Source organism: Aspergillus nidulans, chromosome I (genome assembly GCF_000011425.1).
Source record: "Aspergillus nidulans FGSC A4 chromosome I".
NCBI classification, from domain to species: domain Eukaryota; kingdom Fungi; phylum Ascomycota; class Eurotiomycetes; order Eurotiales; family Aspergillaceae; genus Aspergillus; species Aspergillus nidulans.
Genome location: NC_066257.1, coordinates 187,670 through 214,516, shown reverse-complemented (window position 1 = coordinate 214,516; position 26,847 = coordinate 187,670). Strand labels below are relative to the sequence as shown.

General features: G+C 53.8%; 7 protein-coding genes across 7 annotated transcripts, besides 1 other annotated feature; 5 read left to right on the top strand and 2 right to left on the bottom strand.

Moving 5' to 3' along the window:
- Positions 1-26,847: part of a sequence feature (contig 1.108 735..352786(-1)) that runs on past both edges of the window.
- On the bottom strand, positions 207-8,246 carry ANIA_06431 (uncharacterized protein; the record flags this gene model as incomplete). Its single annotated transcript, XM_658943.1, has 15 exons — positions 207-1,082; positions 1,138-1,600; positions 1,646-1,992; positions 2,041-2,136; positions 2,167-2,498; positions 2,543-3,353; positions 3,404-3,429; positions 3,488-3,584; positions 3,641-6,658; positions 6,717-6,728; positions 6,805-6,875; positions 6,933-7,056; positions 7,106-7,422; positions 7,526-7,599; positions 7,678-8,246. The coding sequence occupies 15 exons, from the start codon at positions 8,244-8,246 to the stop codon at positions 207-209; spliced, it is 7,233 nt and encodes a 2,410-aa protein (XP_664035.1).
- Positions 8,827-10,041, top strand: ANIA_06432 (uncharacterized protein; the record flags this gene model as incomplete). The annotated part of the gene is made up of 1 exon (XM_658944.1): positions 8,827-10,041. One exon carries the CDS (start codon positions 8,827-8,829, stop codon positions 10,039-10,041), a length of 1,215 nt encoding a protein of 404 aa, XP_664036.1.
- Positions 10,569-11,350, top strand: ANIA_10816 (DUF4396 domain-containing protein; the record flags this gene model as incomplete). Its single annotated transcript, XM_050612681.1, has 2 exons — positions 10,569-10,985; positions 11,058-11,350. Exons 1-2 carry the CDS (start codon positions 10,595-10,597, stop codon positions 11,348-11,350), a joined length of 684 nt encoding a protein of 227 aa, XP_050466926.1. The 5' UTR covers positions 10,569-10,594.
- ANIA_06433 (Diacylglycerol acyltransferase family) lies at positions 11,486-14,255 on the bottom strand (the record flags this gene model as incomplete). The annotated part of the gene is made up of 4 exons (XM_658945.1): positions 11,486-12,473; positions 12,542-12,925; positions 13,004-13,642; positions 13,699-14,255. The coding sequence occupies 4 exons, from the start codon at positions 14,253-14,255 to the stop codon at positions 11,486-11,488; spliced, it is 2,568 nt and encodes an 855-aa protein (XP_664037.1).
- ANIA_06434 (protein CYP672A1) lies at positions 15,061-16,972 on the top strand (the record flags this gene model as incomplete). The annotated part of the gene is made up of 7 exons (XM_658946.1): positions 15,061-15,153; positions 15,281-15,293; positions 15,334-15,429; positions 15,519-16,074; positions 16,140-16,497; positions 16,541-16,728; positions 16,795-16,972. 7 exons carry the CDS (start codon positions 15,061-15,063, stop codon positions 16,970-16,972), a joined length of 1,482 nt encoding a protein of 493 aa, XP_664038.1.
- ANIA_06435 (elongation of very long chain fatty acids protein) lies at positions 17,984-19,005 on the top strand (the record flags this gene model as incomplete). Its single annotated transcript, XM_658947.1, has 3 exons — positions 17,984-18,376; positions 18,444-18,726; positions 18,782-19,005. 3 exons carry the CDS (start codon positions 17,984-17,986, stop codon positions 19,003-19,005), a joined length of 900 nt encoding a protein of 299 aa, XP_664039.1.
- Positions 25,253-26,516, top strand: ANIA_06436 (uncharacterized protein; the record flags this gene model as incomplete). The annotated part of the gene is made up of 3 exons (XM_658948.1): positions 25,253-26,061; positions 26,158-26,377; positions 26,514-26,516. The coding sequence occupies 3 exons, from the start codon at positions 25,253-25,255 to the stop codon at positions 26,514-26,516; spliced, it is 1,032 nt and encodes a 343-aa protein (XP_664040.1).

Sequence of the window (26,847 nt, the reverse complement as noted above, 5' to 3'; positions counted from 1 at the left end):
TTTTTGGGATTGGGAGCCATTATTCTCGTAATTAAACTCCTCCGACTTCGCTTAGGAGTGATATACGGTGCAAGGATAGGAGTAGTGACATAAACCGCATTAGGGAGACTCGTAAATTAGATATTCAAACAATGGGCAAAAAACACAATCAGTCTGTCAGTCTGCCAATCCAACAACGTACAACTTTACAACCAGAGAAACTCAAATCAAGCAATAGAATACCTCTTTTTCATCTCTTGGATCGCCAGTCCGACCAAGCCCTTCACATTTCCCGCTGCCGTGATTTCAGACAGACTAATCTGTACACCCAGTCTCCTCCTCGCCCATGCCCTTGCCTCAATTGCGATCAGCGAGTCGATCTGAATATTCGCCAATACTTGCAGGTCATGCTTGGCCGCTATGCTGTCCTTCGTCCTTGTTTTTGCGCTAGGCGATTTTATCATGGTCCCAACCTTGAGGATCAGGAATTCTTCTGTTGAAGGACGGTTCAGCATCTCAGGGTCTGACTCGACCTGCGCCATGAAGTCAACGATGTCGTCTGCTTCGGCCGCACCGCTTTGATCTCGTTGAGCTACATTTGAGAGAATTGCAAACCGGGTGTCGCCCCGTCGTCGGCCCCAGGGAGCTATGGGGATCAGACCAAGGATGATATGGTTGGGGTCGTATCTGTTCCCCTGTGTGAACGGTGTGGTATTTGGGAAGGTTGAGTGGTGGATTAATGCCTCAACCGCGTCGAGGACCTCCTGCTCCTTAATGAAGCGCCATTCATAGCGGCCGCTGAAGGTCTTCATGAGCTCCGGGTTACGGCTTACGTAGCCTATATCTGCGACCGGGCCTAGGTCTAGAACTGACGCCGGTTCATTAAGAGAATGGCGATAACGAGAAAGGGCGTGAATGAAGCTGTTTGCGGCTGAGTAATTGCACTGTCCGGCCATTCCGGTGATGCCTGCGATGGACCCGAACATGAGGAAGAAGTCAAGGGGTGTATCCTGGAAGGCTTGGTGCAAATTCCAGGTGCCGTGGACTTTGGCTGTCAAGGGGGTTGTCCAGTCTTCAAATGTCATTCGTTGCAGGCTTGCGTCCTATGAAGTAGGGTTAGCACTGAATATGCTCAAGCGAAAGGTGTGACCTGTATACCTTTAGCGTTAATGCAAGCTGGACAACGCCCTTAATCGGCTTTGGGCTTTGGGATATTGCCCTCGACACGTCAGATGCGTCTGAGGCGGTGCCTTTGACATAGACTACTTCGCAGCCTTGACATTCCAGTTCTTCTGCAAACTCCTGATGGTCGTCACCTACACCGGCACTGGGTGAGAGGTATAGCAAACAACGAGCGCCCCTCTCTACCATCCAGTTCGAGAGTGCACGGCCCAATCCACCCAGACCACCGCATAGCAGATACGCGGTGTCTGGGGAGAAGGAAATATGAGCGCGCGTATCCCTCGTTGGAAGCTCGCTGATATTATCCGGCATCCGGACTACGATCTTCCCCATGTGCTGCCCTGACTGCATGTAGCGAAAGGCATTTGCGACGTCTGCAGCAGCGAAGCAAGAAACTGGCGCTATTGGGCCGACAAGGCCATCTTTGACGGGGTTGGAACTGCCTGCATTAGCATCACCGTCACTACGAGGGTAAGCAACATACAAATCTGTCGAGTTGTTCGCAGCGGCCTCTTCCATATATTCTCCCAGATCCACGGTGACAAACGACCTTCGGTCCACGAAGTGCTTCATTGGCAGCATAGCTTCGGCTAATACGTCACGTCTGCTGATGTCGAACATTATGCCGTGCGGTGCAACGCACTTCCATGAGGTCCGGAGCAGCTCGCCACTGAGAGAGCTGAGAACGATATCGGCCCCCCGGCCACCGGTTTCACGCATGAGGTCATCATAGAATGATGCATTGCGGGAATGAAAGATGTGCGCACGTGGGATACCGAATGTGTCGACCAAATACTGTGCTTTCTCGTCGTTGCCAACCGTTGTGTAGATCTATTGTCTGTCAGTGTGAATTGACGACGCTTCAGAAAAAATCTCTACCTTCGCTCCCACACCTTTGCAGATCCTAATAGCCGCAATTCCAACGCCTCCGGCCGCAGCGTGGATCAATACAGACTGAACCAGCGTGTCAGAACTCTATACATCGGCCATAGCATATCAACCTACCTGCCCTCGTCGTAGATTTCCTAGTCGTAAGAGACACTGAGCCGCCGTCAAAGAGACAATCGGCGACGTTGCCCCCTCCTCCAGCGACCAATTGCCTGGGAGTGGTATAGCTTTTGCAGCTGGCACAGTAACGTGGGTTGCAAAACACCCTGGGCCCAAGAAGATGACCCTATCTCCCTTGCTGACATTGGTAACACCAGTGCCAACACTCTCGACCACCCCGCTGCCCTCCAGCCCTAGCTGGTCAGGAGACGCAATTAGTCCTAGGGCGGTGATAATGTCCTTGATTTGTGTCAGCCCATTAGCATCGCCATGGATGTCTGAGGACTTGCCTTGAAATTTAATCCAACATATGCGACTCTGATCCGAACTTCACCCTTTCCAGGCATAATGTGTTGGTCTTGCTTCCAATACAAGGAATTTATGAGACCAGTGGTTTCAATGCAAAGCCTTCTAGGAGCCGTATCTTCCACGGGGATTTGAAGCTCTTTCTCAATATCGGTTGCCTCGAACCTGCTGACCTGGACAACGCCGTCGACAAGGGCATATTCGTCTCTTCTAGACTCCTCAGACGGTGCTGCCCGGCGCCAATGATCGTGGACCTTCAACAGACTATGGATGGACCGTTCGTCGAATTCTTCAATGTCAAATGTTGAGAAGCTCTTGCCTTCAGAATGACATTCGAAATGTAAGGCTCGCAGAAATCCGTGGATTAGCCCGTATCGAGGATCGCTTGAAGTAAACTGCGACATTTTGCTAACCCAGAGGATGTGCTTAACCGAGGCACTGAGTATAGAGTTCTTCAACTGCTGGAAATCCCCCTCCGTCATATTGAATAGGAATGGTCCCGATGCGTCAAGGAGGGATACCACCTCTCCTTCAGCCGGTGGCGGTTGGTCTAGTGAGTATATCTCGACTTTATACCCTTGCTTTTGGAAGATCTTCTCAACATCTAATACCCACTGGCATCGCGGCTCCTGTACGAGTAGGCTTACAGCATTTGCTCCCAGCGGCGTCGTGGGGTAGGTCGCTACCAGATTCACGACCGGGCTGTTTTGTTCGTGGATGGCAAAGTCGATGCCGTTGAAACCAACTCCTGTGAGTTCCTCTCTCCAGCGATCGACTAGTACGTACGGTCTCTCGATTCGCTGGTCGTGTTCGCCTACCCACCACCCGGGCAGCAGACCCTACATCACATCAGCATAAACAAGAGAAAGGCTGAAGAAGTTTAACATACGAATATGTACTCAGCCAATATACATTCTTTTGCAGTGTCAACATTAGAACTCTAAGAAACGCTCCGGGGATGAATGAGACGTACCCTCGGTTATCTCCTGAAGGAGCAAGCGGCCACCAGGGGCAAGAAGGGACTTGAGGTTGGCCAGGGAGCAGCTCAGACTGGGTGTTGCATGGACGACCTAGGAATTATATGATTAACAGGGTACATAACCGCATACCACAGGACCAGTATTACATTGGAGGCGATGATTAGATCGTAACTGCTCAGCTCAAACCCTTGTTGCGCGGGATCCTGACTGATATTGAGCACAGCGTATTCCATTGTATCGTATCGCGAAAACTGCTCCTTGGCTGCTGCTAGAAACCCAGCAGAGACATCAGTGAATGTGTACCGCGCGTACATCCGACTTCCATCTGGCGCGTGCAGATAGTCCAGAAACCGCGCCGTGGCACTCCCAGTGCCAGCCCCGACTTCGAGGATGTTGAGCTCGGGGTTTGAATGACCCAGGGTGGCGAAGAACTCGTGACAGGAGTCGAAAGACAGTAAGAGTTCATAAACCTCCTTCAACCCGTCGTCTTCCATGAGGAGGTGGAGCGCGTTGCAGCTTCCGTCGAGTAGGCCCCCGATATTATCTAGGACTTTCTGGGTGCAGTTTACCACCGGGGCGATGATGGGGTAGTCTCTAGATCTCTCTCGTATCCAGTTCGTCATCGCGGCAGGGTTGGAGGAGTCAAACGGACAGTCGTGTGCGTAGCCATAGTCGGATAGTCGCCATGTGCTCTGCCTCGCTATCCGGTTTTCGCTTATCATTAACCATCGCTTGTACTTATGCAGATGCTCTTCCGTAGGCTCGACATATTGGACCCGAGGTGCAGTCTGCGCAATGTACAGGTCGATAATCCGATCGCGTAACTCGCTCACAATGTTAACAGGGCGGGGAGGCTTTGCTAGGGATCTGGGGGGTAAGAAATCAATGTGTGGCATCCAGACTGGCCTGGCAGACAGCTCGCTCTCCTGATACGAGTATCCTTCGTCTCCCAGAACGTGCAGTCTCATGCCTTTAATGGAAAAGATGGTCTCATCGTCCGCCATGGCCCCGAGGTCGCCACGGATGAAGCTGCCGTTGCCGAGATCTGCCTGGGCTTGGACGTGGAGTTCTGCATGCTCAGGACCGATAAAGATCTCTTCAAATAGGACAGGGAGGCTGCGGATGTTGATGCTACGCGCGAGGCCACGAAACATGGCTATCGATAACACCTGGAGGCAGCGGTCGATTGTTGTTGGGTGCATCACATATCGACCAGGCGATACATTATTCGTCTTGACAGTGGCCGTGGCTTCATAACGGACAGGATCACCGTAGATGTCATCAAGGCCGCGAAATTCCCGATTGTAGTCCATCCCTGCCTCCCTGAGAGCCTTGTACCATGCTGCTGACATTACACGTCTCTTCAGCTTCGTGCTTCCTGTCAGTGGCATGGTGGGAGCTACTGACGGCGGGGCTACTCTGACTTGACCCAAGCAGAGTCGTGTCGCCTCCCCAGCTTGCACGGCAGTAATAGAGAACTCATGCCATTCTGAGTCCTGGATGTCCGAGATCCGGACTGGTCGTAGGTTGGTGATGAGCTCTACACACTCGTTGCTGTCCAGAAAAAGAGCGTGTTTTAGCACGAGGTGGCTGATCTGGTAACTCACATTTGGCCTAGATACCAGCTGCTGAATAGCCTCTCCGGCCATGGCAATATATCCGGCGCCTGGAAACAGAGTCTTGCCCATAATCCGGTGTCCATATAGCCAGGGAGCATCATCCAGTGAGAGGTTATTTCGCCAGGACGGCTCTATGTCTGTTGAGCCCAACACCCGTGAGCCCAGCAGCTCATGATGGGGGTGCTTGCGTAGTCTCCAGGCCTCCACCGCTGGCGTCTGGTCCCAGTATCTCGTATCATGTTGCCAGGGGTAAGGTGGTAGGTCGACAAGCATGTTTCCCTCGCAGTTTATAGCACGAAGATTCACAGCAACGCCGGAGTTGTAGAGGTTCCCGGCAGTGTAGAGGACTGAAGTTCTTGGATCCTCTCCTCGTACAAGCGATGCCACATAAGAGCACACTTTCCCGCGCGGGTGCTCTGACAGAATCTGTCGGAGGGGCCCAGACAGAGCTGAGTGTGGTCCAATCTCCAAGAAGGTACGGCTTTTTTCCTCCTCTGAGTCGAGTACGGCCTGAACAGCTGTCAGGAAGCGGACTGGTGACTCCAGATTCTGGCGCCAGTATGTGCCGTTCAACTGGGACGACTCGGTCACTTTGATACCGATCACTGAAGAGAATAAGGGCACCATAAATAAAGAGCCCTCACTTGTCGAGAGCCCTTGAAGAGACGACTCGTAGTCCTCAGCAACATCGTGCATATGGTGGGAGTGGTACGCCTTGTCGACGCGAAGCATCCGGCAGTAAACGTCCGGGTCGTCAGCTTTGATCTTCTCGAGGATATCCTCAAGCTCATCCAGGTCGCCGGACAGAGTCACGCTATGCTGGCTATTTTCGCATGCAATCACCACGCCTCTGTCCACGAGGTAGGGAGTCGCCTGCTCGCGTCCTATACTCACAGCCGCCATGCCACCCTTTCGCGTTACTTTGTTCATAGCCTTTCCTCGATAGTAGGCAATTATAATCGATTCTGAAGCCGTGATTGCTCCGGCAGCATAGGCCGCTGCTATCTCGCCGCTAGAGTGGCCAACGACTGACGCTGGTGCGATTCCCCAGTCCGCAAGTAGATTCACGAGGCCAATCTGGATCGCGCAGCATGAAGGCTGTGCGAGCTCCGCGCGGCTAATTTGTTCCTGAGAACAGTCTTTACCTAACAGAGCCTCCAGCTTCCAGGCAGGAGGCTCCCGGAGGCTCTGTAGGGCTTGATCGAGCTGCTGAATTGTTTCGCGGAACGTTCCAAACGACTCTATCAGTGCTCTGCCCATCGCCGGCCACTGTGCCCCTTGCCCCGTGAACACGAATGTGACTTCTGGGGTCGTTTTGCAATCCACAGTCCCAATATGAAAGGCGCCAATCTCGAGTGCCTCAGATTCAAGAAGGAAGGCCCTTTGCGCCAGATGGTCTCGTCTTTCCCCCAGCGTAAAGGCCAGATCCGCCAAACAGTCTGGTTTCTCCTTGATGTACTCTTGAAGGTCTTCTATTCTTTTGTGCAGGGACTTTTCACTGTTTGCTGATACTACCAGTAGCCGGGAATACGCGAGTCTAGTGGGCTGCCGATTGCGGCGAGTCTCCAAATGAAGCGAGGATGCAGAATCCAGGATCACCTACGAAGACAATTAGCTTGAATTCTGGTTAAGAGAGGGCAGCTACTGACATGGACATTTGTTCCTCCCACGCCGAAATTATTCACACTGACCCTCTCCCTTCGGCCCTCCGGCCAGGGTATCTCCTCCTGGGGGACCATCAATCGCCCGCTTTCGAAAGGTACTGGGTTGCCAGGTCAGAATCATGATGCTCTTCTTGCTTTCACACAGGAAATCCTACTGTTTGGGTTTGGCTCTCGCATATGTATATGCGGCAGCAGCGTCTTCTTCTCCAGCGAAAGGATGGCCTTGATAAGGCTTGTAAGCCCAGATGTCCCCTCAGAATGACCAAAGTTCGGTTTGGCCTGTGCTGAGTATGTCAGCTGGATACATTTCTTGAATTTGACCACTGACCGAGCCAACATAGATTCCCTCGTGGAAGATCTTTGCTATGGCGGCCGTCTCAGCGGTATCCCCGGCCATTGTTCCCGTCCCATGACACTCAAAGTAGGCTGTTTCGTTGAAGTCCTCAATCCCGGCCTTTCTGTATGCTTGTCTAATCAGATCCTCCTGGGCTTCAGCCGACGGTGTCGTCAAGATCAACGTCCGCCCGTCGTTATTCACGGCAGTTGCTCGGATAACAGCCCGTATCACATCTCCGTCGCGAATGGCATCATCCAGTGGTTTGAGTAGAACGGCGTTCACAGCTTCTGCCCTCCCAAATCCGTCGGCTGCGGCGTCGAACGTCTTGCATATTCCGTCGGGTGACAAAACTCCGCTCGAGGAAAGGCTCATATGAAGGGTTGGGGTGAGGATCAGATTCGCTCCACCTACGATCGCGGACGAGCACTCGCCAGAATATAGTGACTGGCAGGCTTCGTGCAACGCTACCATAGAGGCGGAGCAAGCTGTTTCAATTGACATGCTGGCTCAGTTAGTGTTCGTCATCCCGCACAACACCTGCGCTGACAGTTAGGGATACTCACGTCGGCCCACGCAAGTCCAGGCTCCATGCAATATAGCTGGACAAGAAAAAACTCCCTGCAGCTGCACCAATCATGGGATTGCGCTGCTGGCCGTCTTTGAGCGTGAGTTCCGACCAATCCACCCCCCAGGCGCCAATATAGCAGCCTATCTTTTCGCCCCTATACCTAGTCTTTCCCGCATTCTCCAGGCATTCATAGACCACTTCCAGCAGGAGCCGAGCCCGGGGATCCGACCCTGCAGTCTCCATTTCAGATGAACCGAAGAAGAGGGCGTCCATCATGGAGATATCCTCATCCAAGAAGTAGGACTTCTGCTGCCGCATTGAGTACGCCACGTCTCCGTCATTGTGAAATCCGGCAATATTGAATCTCGACAGCGGGACTTCGCGCAGCCCGTCCTTCTTCTTGCGCAGGAACTCATACATTGAAGGGACAGAGTTCACGCCGCCAGGCAGCCTTGTCCCAATGCCGACAATTGCAATAGGAGCGGACCCACCCATGTCAAGGAGACTTTGGTTCGACATCGAGTGCTGCGCCGCTTCGGTCTTCGGCTCTCCATTGGCATCCATCTTCACGATCTCTACCTCTGGTCCTAGGTAGTTCTTCCGGTGAACGGGCCGACGGTGACGAGGGTGCGGATCGAGGTCACTTCCCGTGAGGAGTCACAGCTCGTTATATTTCGTTATTTCGTCGAAAATCGAGCCCCTCGCCTATTCGCACAAACCCGCCCAGGGCAAGTCAAAGTTACACCAATAGTGGTTGCTGGAGCCAAAGAAAGGTTACTTGCTCTAGTGAGAGTCTGGACTGGCCCTTGTCCAACAGAACGCGGGGGCGCGCGTTACACCATCAACACCACCTCTTATTCCAGAGACAACCTTCTCGCTGCCAGAGACAAACCACGGACTGTGGATGGCTGCTGAAGTACTGCATGACATGTGGTCACATCCTTGCGCAACCGTGTAGACTGCTTTGTACTCCCCGGTTTGCTCAGCGCGCACATAAAAACCTCGTGCCATGAGTGAGCACACGCCCCCAGTCACCTCGTGGGCCGCGAATGTGCATGCTTGTTTTACTATGGCGAGTCTTTCAAGTCTTCTCACTCAATCTCGAGCAAAGCCAAGCGCCCCTCGCTGTTGACCCTGCGACAACATGGAGGGAACTATGCCAGCAAATGAGTATGTGCGGCATTTTGAGAACGCGGTCGTCCTTCTCACTGGTGCAACTGGCAGCCTGGGTGGCTGCCTGCTCTATAAGCTGGCACTACGTCTGCCGACAAAGAAGATCTATGCCCTGTGCCGAGGCTCTGTTGGTGAGTCGGTTCGCAAGTGGGAGTCTACCATGCCGCAGCAGATCGACGAAATTCTCGACACTGGCAAGGTTGAGTTGATCACCGGCGATCTGTCGAAGCCCGGCTTGGGCTTGAATCCAGCCATTCGCGAGGAGATGCGCGAGGAGGTTACTGCAGTGATCAATACGGCCGCGAACATCTCTCTTGTCGAGGAGCTGAAAGACTCAGTGCGAGACAACTGCCAGACTGCAATTGCACTGTTCCAGGAGGTGTCTGAATTCCGCCATGTCAGGCACTTCATCCAATTCTCAAGCCTTGCCGTCAATGCATTTCTCACCGGAGGTCTCATCGAGGAGCGGCTCTATTCCCCACCACGCACTGTGGACGAGGAGGATGATCGTTTAGGTCTACCAGGCGCAGATTCCTCTAAACTGCAGTACGATGACCGGTACCCCTGGCCATATGTACAGGCTAAGCATATGCTGGAACGCTTGCTCCTGCGCCAATCCAGCTCTATCTCCATTCTCATTATCCGGCCCGCAGCAATCGGACCAGCCATTGCGGAGCCTTTCCCCTTGTACGGCCCCGACAAGGCGATCCCAATGCACTCGCTCATCCTCTGTTTCAGTGTGTCCGATCTAGGCCGCGTAGCAAATATCAATCGTCCATTCGAAGAAGTCCCTGTCGACCTCGTCGCTAACTGCTGCCTCCTCCACCTTGCTTCTGGGACCACGGGAGTTGTGCACTGCGCGTCTGAGCTATACGTCCGCCAGACCGCTGTAGAGCTGATGGCCACCGCGAGGCAGTGCATTACTCCGCTGGAGATAGCAGAGCTCTTCCGCACGCCGCGAGCTTCGACTGCAATATTGTGGCAAAATAAGTATCGCTTGGACAATATTGACGATGTACCCGTTTTCGAGGTCGATTGCAGCCGATCAGAGTGGCAGAAGCAGGTTACTGGGCCTCTCGCCTTGCGCCCCGTGGACCATGATCCACAGGCGCACCTGCAGCGACGGATCAGACGGATGTATCGGGCTTTGCTGGGCCGGAACCGGAGTGATAATCGTTATCCATAGTGTGGCTATTCTTGGTTCAAGTGCCGGCAGTACAGTGCATTTTCGTTTCCCATTCTATGGAACAGACAATGATGCCCGAGTATCACTTTTTCAATGTTGCTGTCAAGCAAAGGCTCTCGCGGGGCTGCAGTCAGGCATCGCATCCTTGATCTGATCTATTACTACTGGGATAGTGAGATAGGAAAGGTAGCAGAAGCACGCATAGACGATCTAGTAGCCGGCCGTCGATAAACAGGCATATCACAGTAGTCGATCAGACATGCGCAGCTCGCGGTGCTTCTCCATTGCTAAGAACCTATGCTCTTGTCCTCCACGTTTTACTCTGCATCTCCTCGTCATCTACAGCAGATCCGGTGTTCAGGATGCTGACCGTTAAATCTATACCCTCTTACACTGTATAGCGCCAGCTTCCCCTGCCAATTCTTGAAGTCACGTGACATATATGCGCCTTTTTCGCGTTATCCACTGCTTGGATTGAGCTTACTTAAAAACACCGCACCGACTCTCGAGACTCGCAAGATCTTCCAAAATGCGAAAACATTGACCAAAAAAAATGCTATTCTTTTCGCGATTGACAGCAAGTCTCCCTTGTCAACCCCGGCTGCGGATGCGCTTTCACCGCCGTATAAGCCGTCTAGGTGGCGATTCTGGCGCCTTTCCGAGCGTCTACGCTGCAGATCGCAGTTGTCACACTGGGGGACAGAAAACGAACTCGTCTTCAAAATCAGCATGCAAGGCACAGAGCCAGACTGACCAAAATCAAAAGTCTGATACAAGTGCACTGCTGACCCGGCGCTTCTGGACCTGCCGCTCGACGTGGCGCCGAGCAGGAATCAACACACTCCGTTGCCTGGTAGGCTGCACTGTGGGCGACTTTGCCGCACTATGGACGCTCCAGACATATTGCCCTGAGCTGGGAATGGGGACTATAATGGCTGCTTCGAGTGCGTACCTTCCCTCGTCTCCTGCCTAACTTAGGCGGCTCAGATAGTCCGGGCTGACTAGATCGCCTCCAGTGGCATCCGGTATCACAACGTCCATCATTCTGGAGACGGTCCTTCTCCGTCACGGACCAGATAGGCTTCCATGGTCTGCAGCGGTGCGCACTGCAATGGGAATGAGTCTAGTCTCAATGGCGGCCATGGAAGCTGCGGAGAATCTGGTCGACTACCATCTTACAGGGGGTGTTATCAATCTCAACGACCCGGCGTTCTGGATTGCTGCGGGGGTTTCAATTGGTGCTGGGTTTTTGGCGCCGCTGCCATATAACTATTGGAGGTTGAGGGCGCTGGGTAGGAGTTGCCATTGACCCTGAATAGACTCGCATTTCCGTAACTGTACATAACTATAGTTATTACACTAATCCATCTCAGCTCTATACAGGCGGATTCCACTGTTCCAGCAGTCGAGAACCCTCCCGAGTAAGGCTACGCAGCTAAACTGACTACTCAACAATCTCGAACTTCACGCTCGCATCCTCCTCAAACACATTCCTCCAGTCCGCCCAGATCCGATTCAGCTCATCAATATACTGGCCCTGCAACTCCTCGACATACTTCTCGCTGACATCAAACCGCTGCTGCTTGACACTGATGGGTCTGCCGACGACTACATGCAGCGGCCGTCGGAAAGGGATGAACATGCAGAACCGTCCCAGCGAGAAGGCAACCTTGTGACCAGCAGCTTTCTCCCACGCCCAAGCGATGAGGCCCTTGATCGAATACCGAGAGAACTGAATGGGCGCAAAGAGGTCGTTCTCCCCGAACACAAGCACCGGGACGAGATCCGCCCCCGTCTCGACAGCAAGGCGGATGAATCCCTTCCTCAGCTTGACCACAATGCCCATCGTCCCCGGGCGTGCGATATTGTACTCGCGACTCCCGCCCACGCTGATAGTGATTGCCTTGCCCATCCCCCGAAGATCATAACCTCCGCGCGTGAGATGCTGGATGCAGGAATCCTTCGAGACACCGCTCTGCCCCCGCGCAAAGAGGTACTCCCGCAGAAGAGGCGCGGTGAACATCCCATCCTTCACCAGGAACCGGTTGACGATTCCAGGAAAAAGTGTCTCGAACCCTGTTGCATCCGCCGTGAATGCGCCTGCGATCCCGTGGCAGGCGATCCCGTGCGGGTGCGCGCCGATCACGTATTTGCGACGCGGGGAAAGGGAGGCACTTCGGTAGAGTCTTATGGGGAAGTACGATGCATGCAGTTTCCACATCAGGGAGGAGCGAAGCCACTTGCTCGGCTTGGGGGCGCTGGTTTTGTGCGCGTTGGAGAAGAACTTGATGTGCAGGATGTAAGAGAGGACGAGAATGCGGAACCCGTTGTGGGGGACGAGCAGCAGAGAGTAGCCCAGGAGCGGAAGGAGGAACCAAGTGTTTGAAATGAAAGCAACGGTTATAATTTCGAGGAGGCGTCGTAGTATAGACCTGGGTCTTGTCAGCAATTTCCTCTCCCATGGGTGGATCAGTTTAGGGTATGGGACACGGTGGCTCACTTGTTGACTGCGCCTTCGTCCACTGAATTGACAGTCTGCAGCGTCTCTCCCTTGCCATTTGTCACCGTCACAACTCGGGGATCGTTTTCATCGACTTCAGGGACGGCAATCATGCTCTTATCGGGCCGTGCAGCAAGGTCGGCAATACGGTCCGCTGCCTCTAGACGGCCCTCCTTCTTCTGACACAGCTTCTGCAGCTTCGACGCTTTCTCCAGGTACGATTTATTCCCTAGGACCTTGATCAAGGCCTTGCTGAGCTCTTTGCCGCCGATATCAGGGGCACGACTCTTGTTCCCGTAGGCGCCAATCCCAAGCCACTCCGCGCGCGCGGCGTTCTCGTAGCAGTCTTGCCAAGCGGGAAGGACGACGTGGGGGACGCCATTTCTGTTTCTGTCAGTTTGTTGTCTTAGATACAAGCGAGGGGATGGGTTTGGAGAAGTGGTGGATGCAATGGGGACATACTGTATAGCTTCATACCACGAATTCGCCCCCCCATGGTGCACCGAACAGACAATCTGGCCTGTCTGGAGCATGGCGAGCGGCTCGACCTCGAACCAGGAGCGGATCCGTACTTGGTCGGCCTCCATCTCTTTCTGTAGCGGGGTGACCGACTGCGTGTAGATCTCCTCCTGGTCATGGGGGTGCTTGGGCAGTTTCCAGAGCACTTGGATCTTCCGATCAGAGCAAGAAGCCAGGAACGTTTTGACGCCAGTGGCGATCTCCAGGACGACGCTGGGGTTCGGTGCGTAGAGGGTTCCGAGATTGATCAAGACAGTCGGGCCCCGGTGCAGCCAGGCGAACATCTCGGGATCCTGCGTCTTGACAGGCGCCACGGGGAGCAGGATTGGGCCGCAGGGAACAACATTGTCGGGCACGTCAAACGGCCAGTCCAGCTCTTTCAGGGCGGGTGAGAGATGCAGCCGGTTTGGCATCCAAGAGTCAGCGAAGGGGAACCGTCCATGGATCTTGTGCTTGATGCGCCAGTCGCGAATTTCGCGGCGACGGCCGCTGCCATGGTACATCTTCGCCGTCTTCAGGACGGCCATCGTGTTGAGGGGGATAAGATGTGGCGGCAGGGGGTACGGGAACCCTGTTCCGGGCCTGCGACCTGGTTAGACACCAGTCACCCTCTCTGAGCATCGAGCCGGGGCGCTTACATAGGATATTTCCATGCCCACTTGGCATTTTTCTGCAGACCCAGCACGATATGGCTCAGGGACGTAGTGTTGAGCAGGACTGTCGTCTGTCCCGCATTATAGGCGGCATCGCGGCCTTGGAGGAAGAAGAAATCGATCGCGCATAGAGACGGCTTGATAGCGTTGATGATCTCAACGCAGCTCTCATAGATGTCGACGTACTCCTCCTCCGTCCAGCCCCAGATATCTTCGCACAGTGACTTGAACCCGAGGACGGAGCCGGTATAACCCGGAGGATGGAAGGCACCGCGCTTCCCCGTGCGGATGAAGATCTCCGTATTGGACGGTCCTCGCACGGGGTGGAAGTGGATGCGCGTGCTGTACTCAGCATCGTACGCGGTCTCGTTGTCGTGGAGGAGCTTGTTCAGCCTCTTCTCGAGGACAGGGAACGAGGCGAGGTGGATGTCTATCCCGCCACGTACGAGGAGCTCGTGGATAATTGCAAGAACGATGTTGGTCTGGCCATGCTCGCTATTCGCGAGGAAGAGCACGCTAGTTTTGGTCTTATTTTTTGCCATTGCAAGAATAATTGTATGGCCTGTTGGTTGCGGGACCCAGCACAGTATGGGGACGCGCCGACATGATATAGAGACCCAGGTCTCTCCCCAGGGGTTACAGTTTGCAACTGCCAAGACGAACTTGTGACGCGACCGATTTTTGAATGTATCGTGAGACTGTCAGTGGGATCGTCTGGCCTATCTCGCTCTGGTGGCTGAATCCGGTGTTCAGAAACCTAGGTCCGGTCCCCTTGCGGTACGTGCAACATTCGCATCTGCACGAAGGATGAGCCAACCCTACGTATCAGATCAATCTATCAGCCCCAGGAGAATAGAGTCCAGCCCCCACAGTGCTGTGACGAGCGGGCGTTTCATGGCTGGTTCGCTGATCCACATCCTCGGCTTTGCCCATTTTCTCCGTGAAAACGGGTCCGATCGCGAGGGCCAATTTTTTCGAGCGCGCCCTGCAGATCATTAACCGGCATTTGAACATTTGAAGCATCTGTTCTGAATCTGGGCAAAAGCTCGGGGATGGTTCCTGAAACAGTCGACATCGGCATGTTGTCTATCTGCCTCTGCCTCTGCCTCATGTCCGGTCTCCATTGCCGGCACTGGTCGTTGATTGTCACTGTCACAAGTGCCATGTCCCATTCAGGCCGATCTACTGTGGCCCTGAAAGTAGGGCCGAAACGAAATGGCTGAAGTGACGCGACTGAGTTGTCTGGCACCAGGGCAGGATCCGTGATCGTATATAATCAACAGACAAAGCTTGCTTTCACAACACTCTTGATCTTTTCTGCAAGTACACTCGTTTCTCCTAGACAAGATGTCGCTCGTTATGGCCGTGCCACATGCCTTTTCTGTTAGTGATTTTGGAGATATTCCCACTGTCCTTGTCTCAGCATTGAGCTTTATCCTCGTAGGTTGATCCCCTCTCTGCATTGGACGGTGCTGAGTGTTCAGATCCCTGGAGCCCTGCTCTTCTGTCTGCAGCTGTTGCAGCCTGGACCTGTCATTAAGGGGGTTAAAGGCCCTCTAATTGACAGGTATCTGTTTGGAGTACGTATACTCTTGCTTCTGCTATTGTCTTCTGCTATAGTCAAGACATCGATTGACATATCCCAGCTCGAGACAAAACTTGGCTTTCTCTCTGGACGCAGCGCCTACAAGTTCAACTCCCTGCACAAGAAATATGGTACGAATTCTCAATCATTCTCCTCTCACCTATCTTTGCATCCCTCTTCGTCACTCCCCTGCTCTCTGCCGCTGACTCAAAGAATGTAGGCAAGATCGTCCGCTTCGCCCCGAACCAACTCTCCTTCAACACGATTAAGGGTATGCGCAATATCTACGGCGCAGGGCTTGGGAAGAGTAACACCTTCCTGAAAACAGGCTTCTACAAAGCCATCTCCCGCCGAAACATTTTCACAGCCACCGACCCGTACTACCATGCCACCGTCCGCAAGCTCTTCAGTCCATCGTTGAGTCCGGGGTGCATGGCTGCGCACGAACCCGTGATCAAGGGGTGCATTGCGCGGTTCCATGCCCTGGTCAAGCAGAGGATGCAGAGTCAAAAAGCGATCAGTCTGAACGATCTGTACTACTCGCTGTCTGTGGATATGGTCTCTGAAGTCCTCCTGGGCAAGTCGCTCGGCTGCATTGAGCGTGGCCGGCCGTTTTTCTGGACGGAGCAGCTCCCACGCATCTTCTACTGGGCCACTATTCGAGACCAGTTCAAGGGGTCTGGAGTCCCCACGTTGATCAAGTGGATGCTGCGCCAGATCCTGCGCAAGGGAATCCGGCAGAGGAGTGAGGAGGCAAGAATGCGTCTGATCAGAGAGTATGCGCAACCCCAGATACCCCAGTCCCTCTAGTATTCATGCTAAAGGATGATGATGGCGACAGACAGCTCAAAGCAACCCACACACGCCGCGATGTAATGGTTGAAGTCCTGGAGCGTGCCGATTCAAGCACTCTGCCCGAGGACGAAATCGCAGAAAACTTCTCTGCCATCATGCTGGCTGGGTTCCATACGACTTCGCACGCCATTTGCGCCACCATCTGGCTGGTGCTCTCGCATCCAGAGACGCGTGAGCGTCTCCAGAACGAGCTGCGCACGGCCTTTCAGTCCACCGATGAGATATCTTTAGACGTCCTCGCCAAACTCCCCTGGTTGAACGCGGTCATCACGGAGGCACTGAGGGTCTACCCGCCTGTTCCGCTTGGAGGAGCGCGCATCTCGCCTGGTGCTTATGTTGACGGGGTCTATGTTCCTGCTGGCGTACGTATCTCTCCCTGTATCACAGTTTGTTGCCTTTCTGACGGGTCCGCAGGTTGAGGTGTCGACCTCCCTCTACGCCCTGCACCACAACGGCGAGTACTTCAAAAACCCTTACAAATTTGCCCCTGAGCGCTGGGTCAACCCCGAGTCTACGGATCGCAAGGAGGCCGTGCAGCCATTCTTGCTTGGAAGCCGGTCTTGCATTGCGAAATAGTAAGTTTGCCTAGTCTCTTATCCAGTTTCCTTCTACAATGAAAACCAAGCCCTAACGCGCCCCAGCTTCGCCCAGCAAATGCTCCTTCTCACTTTGGCCTCCTTTTTTGTCGAGTTTGACGGACAGTATGTCGGCAAGGTGAAGGACTGGACTACTGAGAGCCGCTGCTACGCTTTCTGGGAACTTCCTGAACTGAAGGTTCAGCTCCAGGAGAGGTTCGCATCCGCTGAAGTTTCAGAGTAAAGCCTGTATAGACAGAAGCAAAGAGGTCAGTCAGGAGCTGGATTTCCGTACAAACCTCGGCTTCTCTACGTTCGTGTAAATCTTCTCTTTTTCAGTTACTTGATGACTTGCGTTTAGTCGCTTCAAACAGATACGCCATATAGTTACCTAGTTTAGGTTGAATGAATTATGATCTGGGTCCTGGTGGTTTCTAGGGTAGGCCTGTGCAATGCTGCACAAGAGCTTCTCTGTTTGTAATACGTTCTCCTGCGATGAGGTACACCTCGATGTCATGACCAACGTTCAACCACGTGCTATAATGTAAGTTCAGTCTGTAACCATCATCAGCAGTCGTAGGACCCTAAAGTGTCAGAGACCTTGGTAATGCATGAAATACCCGTAGTTTTGGGTCCTGTCAGCCCGTGACCGTGGCCGTGCTTGAAGTTCGGCACTTGCAGGATCGGAAACATAGCCAGTTTCGAAATTGAGACAGACCGCAAGATTCTAGAATACATCGAAGTGTATCACACACACAGGTATAGGCCAGCCCTGCTGGCCTCGGCTAGAAAATTGGCCCTGCGGATCGGCAATTGTAGAGAAGTCCCCACTGCCATATGGGGGTCCGTTCGTATATTCCGAAGCCCTGGGCTCAAATTCGAGACAGCCACTAGAGTCAACCTGACGCCAAAATGAACAGGTTTTGTGGTCCTGTATCACGTTCGCAGTCTCGGGGCACGTCCCTTATCGGAAAGATGATATTGCTTGTGTACATCGTGTTCGAAAACTTCAGGTTCATGATTGTCGCATCACAGGTTCACCGTGATACCTACACCGTTGCCCCGATGGAGATGTCGATTAAGCACGTTTCAAGGGGCTGCAGTGCCTTTAGTTCGTAGATAAATTCCTCACGACGGACTCAGGGTCTGACCTTGAAACGTCAAAACTCAACAACACGGACATTTGCCCTTGTCATTCTTCTGCATGTCTATTGTGCACTTTGCATCGATCTACCTTTCTTGACCTGCCATAACAATGCACATTCCAACCCCAACCCTTTCCCGCCCTTTCGGCGTTCAGCTCTGGCCGCACTTCAGCAGGGCATTCACTGCACTGTCAGGCAAATCCCCCGCTGATTTCCAGCTCGTCCCTGGCGAGACGCCGATGACGACGCTGCAGGGCACGCTTCTGTCTCTGGCGACTTACTACGTCGTTGTCCTGGGCGGCCGGCAGCTCATGAAGAGTCAGGCCAGGTTTAAACTACGAATCCCGTTCATCATCCATAATTTCATCTTAACCGTGATAAGTGGTGTGTTGTTGGCACTTTTCCTGGAGCAGATTCTCCCAACGCTCTCAAATGATGGCGTTCTCCATGCAATTTGCGATGCGCGCGGTGGGTGGACGGACGAGTTGGTGCTTCTTTACTACGTACGTTTTACACCAGCTAAGAAAACCAACGAAATTGAAAGCTGGCCTATGCTAAAGAGACTCGCAGCTGAACTACCTGACCAAGTATCTCGAACTGGCAGATACAGTCTTCCTCGTTCTGAAGAAGAAACCACTGACATTCCTGCACACCTACCACCACGGTGCCACAGCGCTGCTATGCTACGTTGAGCTCGTCGGCCGTACTTCTGTCTCATGGGTTCCTATCACGCTGAACCTGATGGTTCACGTCGTGATGTACTGGTACTATTTCCAGAGCGCGCGCGGCATCCGCATCTGGTGGAAGCGGTACATCACGCTGCTGCAAATTGCGCAGTTTGTCATTGATATCGGTATTGCACCAGTCTCCAACTCACAGTTATACCCTTTGCTGATTGTGGTTGACAGGGTTTATCTACTTCGCCTCCTATACGTACTTTGCCTCAACGTATTTCCCCTGGGTACCGAATGCGGGCTACTGCATGGGTGAGGAGTATGCGGCTGGCTTCGGCGTGTTCATTATCAGCTCTTATCTGTTGCTCTTCATCTCATTCTATCTTACAACGTACAGGGAAAAGGCGCCGCGGTTTTTGAGTCAGGCGAGGGCCCTAGGCGCAAAGAAGGGGCTCTGAGCGTGGCCGTCCAAATCTGTATGGAGGTAGTGAGATGCCCTTTTGCACTATCAAAGGCCTTTCCTCAGCGAAGTATTAAATAGTCTTGTGTTGGTTGAATTGAGAGTTCAGGTCGACCTGGTGTGTGGGAGGTTTATCTGTTCCGTTCTATTTAATGTGTTCAGTAACATCTATCTATACGAGGAATATGACATAGAGTTCCAATATCTTAGCTACCAACATTTCAGCGCATATACATCTAGCATGCTCTGCATTACCCTCAGTTATTCCTGCAGCTCGCATGGTTTGCAGCCTGAGGCACAGTCTGAAAGACAGTCGAACTACAACATAACAACCACCAGCCGCTGCAGTGCAGGCGCATGAACCGAGTTTCGAGTTCCGGCTCTGCCCGCCTGCAAGTGACCAGCTGCATTTCGTGCGTCTTGTGCGTCTGAGGAGGTCAATGCTCCGGCTTGAAGATCACGAACGTGCAGGGTTCGCTGGATAGGACAGCAAACATCCAAAGGTAGCTTGATCTCAACACGGAGTGCGTCCGTTGACGAAACTATCGGCCACAATCAAACTTTGGTATGGCAAGTCCTAAAGGTCCGGGATCCTACTTGATGCAGTTCGGTCCGGGGCTCCTCGGTAGAACCCCGGCTAGCCATGTACAACGAGTTATGGTGAAATTGGCCTGGAGTTCAATAGCTTAAGTCTTACACCGCATTGTCTTTCAGCTCAAATCGAGAAAGCAAGGCCACCCCGAGGTATGGCTGACGCAAGACCTCCATTGCGAGGCGCTACCAGGATATCCAATATTCGAGAAATGCCATGGCATTCACCTCTAGTCTTCCAACCCCATCCTGGCGAATTCGGTCAACTGCCCAGGCTAGGCAGTGATCTGAACGCAGGTCCGCTCAACACTGGCCCACTCGCGGCACTTCCAGGTACGGGTTTATCCCGATGTCGATGACAGCCGTTGCTGGTGGCGGTGTTCCTGTCCTTGTTCCTGCTTTGTTCACAATGCTGTTGCTAGCTCCCGGGTTTAAAATCATCGCTCAGACCACAAGGTACTTTGTTACTAATTCGGGCATCAACCAGTCCATACACACAGTTGGCACCGGGGAGGAGTACATTTCTGGGGCGACCGCCGGACGCGGTGGGTTCTCCCTATGGGTGGACTACAGATCTCTCTATCGCATTTCTGGTGCTCATGAGGAGCTCGTGGATGGACTGATCACCCTGTAGCAGGTCGACTCACACTGAAGTATAAGCTAGGCAGTGCCAACGTCATAACGGTCGTTACCATAGTTGGCGATGTACACTAGCTCTGACCAAGGGCCACCTTTATGCCCTTGCTCACACGCTACTCGCTTATCTCAATAAGGCCCATACAAAGAGAGCACCATTTGTAGGGGCACTGGGAGCGATATATTACCTAAAGACATATAGGTTGGATCCAGAAATTGGGGTAATCTGGGTCCTCAGACCGGCCGCGGAATAATAATCCCAAACAAAAAAAAAAAAAAACCTAATAAAAATAAATAGACATAGATAAAACAAATAAATAAACATGAGGCCAATCACAGACCTATCAAATATGCTAAATGTGACAGTAACTGACAAGTCCCGAAGCGATGGCGACATTCTAACTTGAGTTGGTCCAAGGCGGATCACCATTGTCCCAGGCCTGAATGCCTGGAAAATTGGCCAACCACAGCATTTTTCATACGGATACAAACTATAGAAATGGATGACAGTGAAACGGACATGATACCTAGTCAGAAACGACTCGGCCATCTACGCAAGTGGCATTCACATGGTCAAGGCCAGTCTAGTCGGCCGCTAGCAGGCCATCGGTGCGACAAGCTTTAGACTGGGCAGGCTTAGGACTGGCAGTCCGGGGCAATAAGATTACCGAGCATCAATTTATCGCCAAGAACTTCATTGCAAAAGCTCCCTTGCGGCCGCTGTCGATCTTGTGAAGTCGAGGTCGACAGAGCAGGGATTTAGGTTTAGAGTATACAGGGTATATAGACTCTATAGTATATACATTATGGTTTCGCCTGAGATGCTAGTTTCAAGCTCTAATTAGCGCAGCCACTGTTTACATCTCGCATTGCTTGCCTGTTCGAACTGCATGTACAGGCCTCAGACACCGATCGTCGACCGGGCCCAGAATGTATGGGAGAGGAAGATGCCCCGACAAGTCGCCGGCCCACTATCAACAGCCGCTACTGAGCTAGCGTGACAGTTAAGAGCAGTTGAGCCCCGAGATCAGGGGGCTCCAATGCTAAACCATGCCCTGAAACACGCCCCGACGCCCCACGCTGCCCTGTGCGTGACGTTGGCCGACCTGTATATTACCCGCAGCCTAGGCAATTTCCCAACTGCCGAGCCTGGTCAGCGGGATCTGATCTGATCCGTGATCGCCGTGCCCTGATTCAGGACCCTCCGGTGTTTCATCACTGCATCATCTCCAACGGTTGATGTATCTGTATCCCGTTCGGCGGAAACTGCGTATGAGGGGCTGCGAACGTGAGGGCCGGCGACGGGGAAATGACCCGATCCGGAACTCGATTCAGATCCTTCCACTATGACGGTAAATTATGGTCTGTGATCTGTGATTATGGCTGTGATCTACCCCAGGTCTGGGTGCTAGTCTAGTCTCGTCGCGTTTCATGCGCCCGAAGCTTAGCTAGGAATTGACACATGACCTCTCCTACACGGTCGGACGGGTAAGGCTAGTCAAGATAACGGCATTGGGCATTGTCACGGGCGTGTTTCGGCTGTGTTGTCGGTGTCTGGATCTGAACGAGGTGTTTCTGCTGAGTCTTGCGGTTCTGGTTGTGGTGCCATACTGATACTCTCAGGATTCTATCCAAGGGGTTCCTCACTCTGTTCTCTGCTCTTCTCCGGTTTCGCTTGGTCGTGGTCAACCGTCTTTGTGTTATCTTTGTTTTTATATTTTTCAGTATTTTTTTAGTTTTTTTTTATTATCATTTTTTGGTGCTGTCAGTGGTCTTGTCTATCACGGTCAAGCTGTCTCTGCTCTTTCTCCAATCCTAGTATCACGTCAGAGTCCATCCGGTCGTTCCAACCGCGGGTCCTTGAGCTCAGCATGGGGATGCTATGAGAATAGTCTTGCCCAGTCTTCAGTTATTCTGTTTATTCAGATTGCAAGCTAGTAAGCCAGCTGCACACCACTCGTTTGTCTACCTATCCGTCCACTCTCGTTCAACCCACCATGCGGCCGGACCGCCAGCACCGCTCCAGCGCTCAAGCGGGCGCCCGCTGGCGCTCTCGCGCCAGCAGAGGTATGAGCTTGAGCATGAACAAGGGCCCTTGGCATGATCCCCAAGAGGAGATTCCTCTCGAGCCGACAATGCCCATGTCAATGCGCATGACGCGCCGCTCTCTCTTTATGCTCTCCGAATGGCCGGGCGCCGACTCGCGCGAGGAGATTCTCACGGATTCGGGACCGATGCGCCTGAACCGCCAGTCGATGCTGTTGCTTTCAGACGTGCAAAAGCAGGTTCTTGAGGCGCAGGTTGCCATGCCCACACCCAAGGTCGGGTACTTTAGAATCTACGGCTACGCAACTGGGTGGGATCTTGTCCTGCTTGTGCTAGGAGCTGTCTGTGCAGTTGGCGGGGGAGCAGCGTTGCCGCTTTTTACTGTACGTCCCTCCTTTCTTTCTGCAGTTACTCAAATGGTCCCTCGGCGTGGAGGATTGTGCTGATTGGTGAAGGTGTTTTTCGGAAACATCACGTCCACTTTCCGTGATGTCGCGAGCTATGCGATGCCTTATGATGAGTTTTACGATACGCTGACCAAGAATGTCTTCTACTTTCTGTACTTGGGTATCGGCGAATTCTTGACCATCGGCTTTGCGACGTTTGCCTTTGTGCATACGGGGAACTCCATTACCCAGAAGATTCGAGTCCGCTACCTGCAGGCCATCCTGCAGCAGAACATCGCCTTCTTCGACTCCCTGGGCGCAGGAGAGATCACGACCCGGATCTCGGGCGATATGCACCTCATCCAAGACGGAATCTCGGAGAAAGCCAGCCTCGTGCTGACGGGTGTCGCCAGTTTCGTGACTGCGTTTGTGATCGCCTTTGTCAAGTACTGGAAGTTGGCGCTGATATCGACAAGTACGCTGGGCGCTCTGCTACTCATCATGGGCATTGGATCAACCGTCTCGGTGATCTACAGCAAGCGCAGTATCGAGTGTTATGGAAAGGGTGGGAACATAGCGGACAATGTCCTCAATTCGATCCGGACGGTCGCGGCCTTCGGAGCGCAGGAAACGCTGGCGAAAAAATACGAGGTGCATCTGCGCGACGCCGAGAAGAACGGGCGCATCGTACAGATGACCTTTGCGCTGGTCATAGCAGGCATTCTTGGAACCATGTACCTGAACTACGGGCTGGGACTGTGGATGGGGTCGAAGTTCCTTGTTGAAGATCCGAAAAATGTGCAGCCGGGTGATATCCTGACGATCATGATGAGCATCATTCTGGGGTCCTACGCGCTTGGCAACGTGGCGCCGAACATTCAGGCCTTTTCAGACGCTGTCGCTGCTGCGACGAAGATCCTGGGGACGATCGAGCGAGAGTCACCGCTGAACCCCATGTCTACAGAGGGTGGCAAACTAACCAGCGTGAGAGGTGAGATCGAGCTGCGGAATATCCGCCATGCGTATCCATCACGACCAGAGGTGATGGTCATGGATCAATTCAACCTACGCATTCCCGCTGGCAAGACGACTGCCTTTGTTGGGCCATCAGGGTCAGGGAAAAGCACGATTATCGGGTTGCTGGAGCGGTTCTACAACCCCGTTGCCGGGGCTGTTCTGCTAGACGGGCACGATATCGAGTCCTTGAATCTGCAGTGGCTGCGTCAGCAGATCGCCCTTGTCGGCCAAGAGCCGCAGCTATTCACAGCGACAATCTACGAGAATATCAAGTACGGCCTGATAGGCTCCGACTTTGAGAAGGAGTCTGAAAGGGAGATTCGCGCCCGGGTCGTCAAGGCCGCCAGGGTTGCCGACGCGCACGATTTCATCAACAAGTTGCCCGACGGGTACGAAACGAATATCGGCAGCCTGGCACTCTCCGGCGGCCAGAAGCAGAGGATCGCGATTGCACGGGCGATCGTCAAGGAGCCGAAGATCCTGCTCCTTGACGAGGCGACCTCTGCGCTAGACACAAAGTCCGAGGGCCTGGTGCAGGCTGCGCTGGACCGCGCTGCAGAGGGGCGCACTACGATTGTCATTGCCCATCGACTGTCGACGATCAAGAACGCGCATAATATCGTCGTGATGAAAGGCGGCAGGATCGCCGAGCAGGGAACGCACAGTCAGTTGCTCGACAAGAAAGGGGTGTATGCGAGTCTCGTCCAGGCGCAGAGTATCAAAGAATCCGCCGTCGATGATGATGGGTGTGATAAAGAGCTTGCCACCCTCTGGTTTGAGGAGGATGACTCTGACCTCGATGACTACGGCACCGACGGGGGCGATGGCACAGATATGCAGGCTCGGCTGTGGAAGCGCGAGAGTGCCATGTTCCCTGGCACGGCCGGGCCAAAGTCGAGACGATTCTCGCTCTGGACGCTGGTCAAGTTCATCGCCAGCTTCAACAAGAAAGAGAAGTACATTATGGGTTTAGGGCTGACGCTCTCGCTCTTCGCTGGAGGCGTGCAGCCGGCACAGTCGGTCCTGCTGGCAAAGGCCGTCAACGCCATCTCGACTCCTGTCAGCCAGCCGGAGAAGCTGCGACATGATACAAACTTCTGGGCCTCTATGTTCCTCATGACAGGTCTGGTGACTATATTTCTGTTTGGCACCCAGGGCACGCTGTTCGCGTTCAGCGCCGAGAAGCTCATCCGAAGAGCCCGAAGCAGCACATTCCGCGTCCTGCTGGGCCAAGATATTACTTTCTTCGATGAAGAGGATAACACCGCCGGCACTTTGACGTCCATGCTGGCGACCGAGATCAAAAACCTCGCCGGGATCAGCGGCGCAACGCTGGGGACCCTGCTCATCGTGACCGTCAACCTGTTTGGCTCCCTGATCGTCGCCTACGCCCTGGGCTGGAAGCTAGCCCTCGTCTGCTCATCGGCCGTCCCATTACTCCTGCTCTCAGGGTTCCTGCGCACCTGGATCCTCAGCCGATTCCAGGCGCGCGGCCGCACTGTCTACCAAAAGTCTGCCAGCGACGTCAGCGAAGCCGTCACGGCCATCCGCACCGTCGTCTCCCTGACGATGGAGCAGGTCATCCTCAACGCGTATAAGACCCAGACAGCCAAGCAAGTGCGCTCAGACATCCCGACGATCCTGCGCTCCTCTTTTCTGTATGCCTCTTCGGAAGCCTTGCAGTTCTTCTGCATGGCGCTAGGCTTCTGGTACGGCGGCACGCTGCTCGGCCACCACGAGTACAGCATCTTCCACTTCTACGTCTGCTTCAGTGAGGTCATTTTCGGCGCGCAGGCCGCAGGCAGCGTCTTCTCGTATGCGCCCGGCATGTCCAAGGCAAAACACGCCGCGGGCGAGCTGAAAGCACTGTACAGCCGCAAGCCCAAGATCCACGGCCACAACGTGATGCGCGGGCGCTGGTCTGGCGTTGGCGCCAGCGCTGCGATGCGCAACGTCCTCCCCCTACCTCCCCGATCGCTGCAGGGGTCGATCGAGTTCCGCAATGTGTACTTCCGGTATCCCACGCGGATGACGGTCCCCGTGCTATCGGGGCTCAGCTTCTCGATCCGGCCAGGCCAGTTTGTCGCGTTTGTGGGCGCAAGCGGGTGCGGCAAATCGACGACGATCGCCCTCCTGGAGCGCTTCTACAACCCGCTGCCAGGCAGCGGCGGGATCTACGTCGACGGACGGGATATCAGCAGTCTGGACCTGCAGAGCTACCGGCGGCAGCTGGCGTTTGTCGGGCAGGAGCCGGCGCTGTTCCAGGGGACGATCAAGGAGAATATCCTGCTGGGGATGGAGGAGGGGGAGGTCGATGACGGCCAGATCATCGCTGCGTGCAAAGACGCGAACATCTACGACTTCATCATTTCACTCCCGTGCGTTCAGTCCCTGCTTCTCTCCACTCTCCTATACTCACATTGTGACACCGGCTGACATGCGAGCAGGCAGGGCTTCAACACCGAAGTCGGCAGCAAGGGCGGGATGTTGTCTGGGGGCCAAAAACAGCGCATCGCCATTGCGCGCGCGCTGCTGCGCGAGCCCCGGATCCTGCTGCTGGACGAGGCGACCTCGGCGCTGGACAGCGAGAGCGAGCAAGTGGTGCAGGCGGCGCTGGACACGGCCGCGAGGGGCCGCACGACGGTGGCGGTGGCCCACCGTCTGAGCACGATCCAGCGCGCAGACGTGATCTACGTGCTGGCGAACGGGCGCATTGCTGAGGAGGGGACGCACGCCGAGCTGCTGCGGAGGAGGGGGCACTACTACGACCTGGTGAACCTGCAGAGTCTGGCATAGCCTGAGCGCAATACGTGTATTTAAGTTAATCAAGTAATCGAAGTAATCATCAGTATCAGTCAGTAGTCAGTTGCAATCACATCGCCGCCATCATTCGACCATCAGTCGACGATCATAGTCAACTATGTGACCTAATTATGTCAGTAAATCATGCCAAACATGCCAGTCCATCATGAAACTGTCTTTTCTGTCCTGTCGTGAGGTCCACAAATTTGCTGGGAATTAGGTAAAATTAAGGCGGCCACGTGCCTGATACTACCCTACGAGTCATTCAGAGGCACGGGATCGCCTCTATGACCCAGAAATATATGAATAGCCTTGTGAAGCTTGTGAAGCTTGCGAACCGTTGAATAAACCCCCTAACGACT